General features: G+C 43.3%; 1 protein-coding gene across 2 annotated transcripts in view; it reads left to right on the forward strand.

Moving 5' to 3' along the window:
* Positions 1-6,384, forward strand: part of LOC108624831 (hemicentin-1) — a 110,226-nt gene that overhangs the window by 77,761 nt on the left and 26,081 nt on the right. For both annotated transcript variants that reach the window (XM_018024391.2, XM_026813383.1), the window contains 3 exons: positions 1,812-1,963; positions 4,049-4,324; positions 4,496-4,655. In XM_018024391.2, the coding sequence (XP_017879880.1) occupies positions 1,812-1,963; positions 4,049-4,324; positions 4,496-4,655 (588 nt within the window). The remainder of the gene's footprint in view (positions 1-1,811; positions 1,964-4,048; positions 4,325-4,495; positions 4,656-6,384) is intronic.

Below are 6,384 nucleotides of genomic sequence, written 5' to 3' on the forward strand. Positions count from 1 at the left end.
TTTATCATGTTCTGTATAAATAAGAAGTATGAAATCATTATATTCAATTCTGAAGTGCTCTGTTTCGCTTTGAAACAGAGCATCATTTTCCCCAATTGTTTATACAGACTCCAGTGAATATGGTAGCTTTGGTTGGCTCTAAGAAATTAAGTAATTGAGATTTATCGGCGTACTGCGTCGACATGATTTCAAGAGGTTCTTGCAGAGTGTAATGCGGCCTTCTTCTCGAGTATCTCTCGCTCGTTTACGCGTCCGTAAACGTCTCGAAAGAGTCTTCTTAACCCTGAGTAACGCGATACTCCCTCGCAAAACGTGCACATTTTTCCGGTTTATATTTCATTAGTGTACTTGCCAAGTTCCTTTGTTTAGAGAATTAGCAAACGAATGCAATAATAGTACATTAGAAAATCGTGTGCATTAGAGAAGTAACTTATTGTTGAACGATTTTACTAAATTATGCCATGTACGATCATTAATTAAACTTATTCTTGTACTTTGACAAATCCAAATGTATTTAAATCAGATGTTATAATGAAATCGATGAATGATAGGTAATTTTAACCAGTTAACTGTGTCGATCATTTTGCAAAGTGCGCCCCAGTGTGTGTCGCGATAATCAAGCGATGACGGATATAGTCGTCAAACACAGAGTAAGTGGCGCTGTTGAAATATTGGGTCAAAAAGACGACTTTATTTTAGAAAATGAATGAATTTATTCACAGATATAGCCGTCATAACACAAAATTCTGCCATTCTTCCATGACGGATATAGTCGTCAAACACACTTAACTGGTTAACTGATGTATAGTATTCTTATCCTACATAAAGTATTCCGGTGAAAGGGTTACACGGGCTTTAAGAAATCCCCATATTCCCATTCACTCAACGCGTTCCATCGGTGCCACCCGAAATTAGACATTCCCGTCTCATCGTCCTCCCGGATTCATTCGCGTTATCCCGACGCGTGGAAGCGCGACGAAAATGGAACCTAGACGCTTCGCCGGAATAATTTGCAGTTTTCACGAACGACAGAGCGAACAGGATAAGTTCGGAAGTGTGGCAGTGCTCGCATAAGTTAGTTAAAGTTAAGTCGTTTCCAGCCAGAATTTGTTTTTGCAACTAGGTGAGACTTGGTTATATTAACGCGACTTAGTAGCAGTCGCGAGCCATAGAGAATTTTTTACACATTTTATATTCATTGTCTCTTGTTTAGATCAATCGATGTCAGATTATAAGAAAGAGTAGGCTCATTCACGGTAGCAGCAACTATGATCTCATGACCAACAGATTCGTCCGGGCTCTATTTTAAAAGCTTAGGCTTAAGCTTTGAAGCTTACAATTTCTAAAGCAAATTATTTAAAGCAAGTAACTTCTAACAAAAATATTTCAGGCAATAGTTGAGTACCGTGATTAGAAAGCTGGTAAATTTTTGTAACTGTGAAATGAATAATGAGAAATTCTATTTAAACGTAAGAAGAGAATGTTTGCTGTAGTGTAATGACTCTCGTCTATAAATATCTTTGAATAAATTAAGAACTTTCAAAACCTAGAAATAACCTCATACCAAATTGGATATTCTGTTAAAAGTATCAAAGTTTAACTGAATTTTGGAGAGAGCAAAGTTTTCTTGTTAGAGAGAAACACTTTAATAATGCACTAAAATTCACATTCTGCTGTTACAAAGTATAATCACTTTTTCAATAGGAGCTAATAAAAATACAAATAATCATTTGGATAAATCAATATCGAAGTTTTCTTTAATCCATTGAATCACTTTATTACAATTGACGGTTTTATTAATTTTGTTTTAGTAAAACCACTGGTCGTGCAGATTTTGACCAAAGAGCCCCGAGTATCCGCCGGCAAGAAGTACGATGTGGAATGCAGGACGTCTGGTTCCAGGCCGGAGGCGGTCATTACATGGTGGAAGGCGAATAAGCAGATAAAGACAATGGCTCAAAACGTAAGTTTTTATCGAACGCGAACAATTTCCGCGAACGTCGATACTGGCTGGTAGAACGTGTTCATTTCGTAAAACATTTATTATCACGGGAATATTGTCCAGCGGCAACGATAATTGATTCGTTCTTTATTCGCGGCGTAATTTTATCGCACGGAACGAACGATACACACCCGAAGGAAACGCGTTGTTATTAAAAACAACGCGGAACGTATTTCGCGATAATTAAAATCGTTCCACCACCTATAATTAAAATTTGTCCGAAATAGGTGGTAGCGCGCGTCCTTTAATACTATTTCCTTTCACCGACCCCAGTGCTCTGATTGGGGACTATTCTCTCGCTCGTGAAAATTGTTTATTCTCGGGAATATAATTCATGTAGCAATTTTTTATTACTTTCCTAAAATCGCTTCGGGAAATAAAAGTTCGTTGTTAGATATGCTTCGTACACGAAATGACATCGCTGTCCACGATTTTAATTACGCTATCACGCGTACTTTCATCGTAAAGGAGAAATCGATGACGACAAGACTAGTAATGTTCCTTTAAAAATAAGCTTTGGCAGCATTTGGAATGCAAATCAGTGAAGAAAATTATGTAAAAGGACTACCGCGCAGTCGTTCGTCGACGCAGCGAATCGGATCGACCGCGTTAGCGTTTCGAGAATCGGAGTTATGTGTCAGCGGCGGGTTTCTAAAAGAGAATTTCCGAAACCGGCGGCCCCCGCAAGTTTTCGTAATTCGGTACGATTCGTCGGAAAGTTACGACGGATGAAGTTGCTCCGTTTTCCCGACGACGAGTTCGCTTCTTTTCCGATTCAGTTGACCCGAATCAACACCTCCCCTCGCGGCGGAACGCGCGCGAACAAGTTCGAGTTCTCAGATATTTTTCACCCTCGAATCGATGGCCCCGAGGTGAAACACGACAGAAGTGGTGTATCGATCATCTCGAGGGAAACGAGCTGACGAATTACCCAGCGCTGTCAATCGGAGCTGTCAGGATCCATTATAACGCGAAAGATTTGATTTGTTTTCGCGGACCAGATTTGCCGGAATTTCTGCGCGGATAAGTTTCCATGTCCGCGCGTATCCGACGTGAACGGCTGGGCCAAGCGGTACGGGCCAACTCGCGCGCAATCGTCCCACAGGATACGCACGTATCGAACGCTCGACCGTCCGGAGAGCTTTATCGGGAAATTCGATCGCCTCGCAACGAGGCTAACGGCTATGGTACGCGATGGAGCTTACGCTGGAGAAATGAGAGAGGAACCGTCAGCGTGACGCGAATGCGACCAAAAACGAGGAAAATAAACGGAGAGCGACGTCGGGCCGCGCAGCGAGCACGGGAAAAATGGAAGAGGGAATATCGGCGTAGGTGGCTCGCGACGCTGCATTCATCCCGACGAACCGTTACCTCCATTCATCGTCGCTCGCGATACTGAGGCTGCTGTACCCGCGACCTTCCTCGATATGCATGCCTGGTGGCGCTATCATTAAAATGACATCGCGGTAACCTTCCGGTTATACCGCGACGCGATATACCTAAGGGAAACAGAAAATTCACCGGTTCAATCGTTCAGTTCGGCTTACAGCCTTCTCCATTTGCCGTGACTGTATCGTAAATCCCCCGAAAAATCGTTAATCCGTTTCGCGAGCCTGCCCCCGGTTCACCGCTCGGTCCCCTTCCCCCCGTTTCATTCCGCGCGGCGACCCGCGCCCGCATTGAATGGAGTTTCATATTAAACCGGTGACAAATCGTTCCGACGTTAACGCTGCATAAAGGCTATTATTAGGTTGGCGCGTGCGAAATATTTTTCCCGGAATTTCTGAATTTCCCGGCTCGGAATCGTCTGTCAAATTTTATCCCGTCGTCGATAATCGCTCAGCCGTAGCGAAAATTAAGTAACCTGATGCAATGCCCGTGCATTAAACGCCAGCGGAGTTTAATAGAGATTGTACTAATATGTCACAACTGTATTATCTACCATTTTATATTCACGCGATATTTCCATGGTACAAGCGCGGACGATTGACCGGATAAAATTAAATTAATACGATGAGTAACGTCCGAATGAATTTCTGTTGAAAGTATCCGCTGGAGAACAATCAGAGCCTGAGTATCTTGAGTTTCACGCCAAGCGTAGAGGACGATGGCAAGTATCTGACTTGTCGGGCGAAGAACCCTATCATCCCTGATAGCTCATTGGAGGACAAGTGGAGACTGGATGTACAATATCAGCCAGTGGTCACCCTTAAGATGGGCAAGACTTTGAAGCCGGACGATATTAAGGAGGGCGACGACGTCTACTTCGATTGCATGGTCAAGGCGAATCCGAAAGCTTACAAGCTCGTCTGGTTCAAGGATGTAAGTTATTTAACAGATATTAATACTCCATTCTTTCATTTTCATTAACGTAACGATAAAATGAATGAAATTCTTTTATATAATGAAAAAATAAGTAAAAATGAAACCATGCTGGTTAACAAATATTCATTCCTACAGTACTGTGAGTATAAAGTGTTGTATGTGTTTCAGGGAAAAGAACTGAAGAATAATGCTACGGCAGGTATCGTCCTCAGCGATCAGTCTCTCATTCTTCGACGAATAACCCGATACTCAGCGGGTGATTACACTTGTCTCGCTGCCAACAACGAAGGGAAGACTACTAGCAACCCGGTGAACCTTCAGATAATGTGTAAGTGACTTTACATGAAATTTTTCCAATTTATTTTGCTCCTAAGTCAACCAAAGTTACTATTCCGTGAATGTTTAAACAAAAGTACGTGAAACGTTCATGCACTTTGTCATTTAGCAAATGTTGTTTTAAATGTTTAATTGGTAAAGTGCGAGTAATCGATTTGCAATTACATTCGCGAATTATCAAACTTGCCAACACGATTAGGACTTAAATGAGACGACATTGCGAGTAAAATTTCGACCGAAACAACAACGTTCTCCGTTGCGGTCGCGCGAAAGCGTCCCGTTGACTCGATCCCGAGAGTCCGCCGCTCATTAATCAGGAGAACAACGGAAAAGGTCACGAATACAATTGCGGCCTGGGCTTGATATTCTCAGTCCGATTCTCTAATTTGCCAGTTCTCGCCTCGGCTCCCTCGATAATTACTTAATCAATGGGAAGCAACGGCCGAGAACGCGTTTGCCTGGATTCGGAGGAGAGTCGGAAGGATCATTCGTCGTCCCCCGGTTGGAGAGCCGTCGAGAATGGGACGGAAAGGCGAAAAGGGGACGGGCGGAGGGAGGATAGTTTTCTGTAAAACACATAGCGCGAGTTATTCTATTAGAATGGTCGACGGCGGTAGCCTAGCGTATCTGCATCTTGTAAATGACCTAAGAGGGAAGGAAGGACTCCGATGCATATTCAGTGTATGTAAAGCGTAACTGAATATTCATGTGTGGGTGAACGCAGTCTGGCAATGTGCTAACCCAACCCGGCGATGCGATGGGCCCGGAACGCGAAGCTAAAAGGGAACCGCGAATCCATCCCAGTGTTTTAACCTCCTCTGTCATACGACCGGGCCGGCGATGGTCCACTGACATTGATCCCTAAGAGTCTTACCGCCAAAGTCGTGTCTCAGATTGAATCGTGTATGTTGACAAATTTGATTAACAGTGCATCTTGATGCTGCATTAGAATTTTCAATTTCGCAGCTTTAATCCAATGCCATTCGCAACGTCGTCTCTGAATCCGTAGAACCAAGCGTTGAAAATCGGAATTTTAATATTAATGCGATTCAATTTGGATACAGAAAAATTTATCTCTCAATTCCTTTACTTCTTTTATTCCCATTGCTCCTCTTAAGAGATGAAATTAATCTCTCGTGACGCCCCGTAGTACATAGTTTCACGCATATAGTGTAAGATTCATATTTCAGTTAGATTTGAAAGCAAACTGCAGTATCGCAAAACGTTGCGCTCCATCTGCTACCTAAGCTTCTACTACGAGGACCCGTTTAGTGTAATTTATTCTCCTAATAGCTCGACAGGCAAATTCCACATAATGTACAGCCTTCCTATGCTCGTGAGCCTTACTGCGCGGTCGTATTCGTAAGACAGCGTTACACGCGTCCCGATTAACATCAAGCGGCTGGTAATGCGTACTAATCAGTAGCCGTGCCGCACTGTGCGTTTCAGTCGACAAATGCACTCCCGGCAACGCGCACCTATGTGCATGCATCCACGTATGTGCCACCGGGTATCGTCGACTTCTCGTATTAGTAATTAATTCGGCAGTGCATCAAATGCATCAGATTGAAACCGAGCACGTCTGGTGATTCCGTAGTTCCGTCGTAAATCATCGCCGCCATTCGGAATTTCCGTATGCCGCAGCCTATTGCAAATACCGATGTCAAGAGAATTTCCTATTAGGCGATCGATCGAATACCCCTCCTCGACTCTGCTTCCAC

This window comes from Ceratina calcarata, unplaced genomic scaffold, assembly GCF_001652005.2.
Source record: "Ceratina calcarata isolate Rehan_Ccalc_2016 unplaced genomic scaffold, ASM165200v1 scaffold329.2, whole genome shotgun sequence".
Classification (NCBI taxonomy): Eukaryota; Metazoa; Arthropoda; class Insecta; order Hymenoptera; family Apidae; genus Ceratina; species Ceratina calcarata.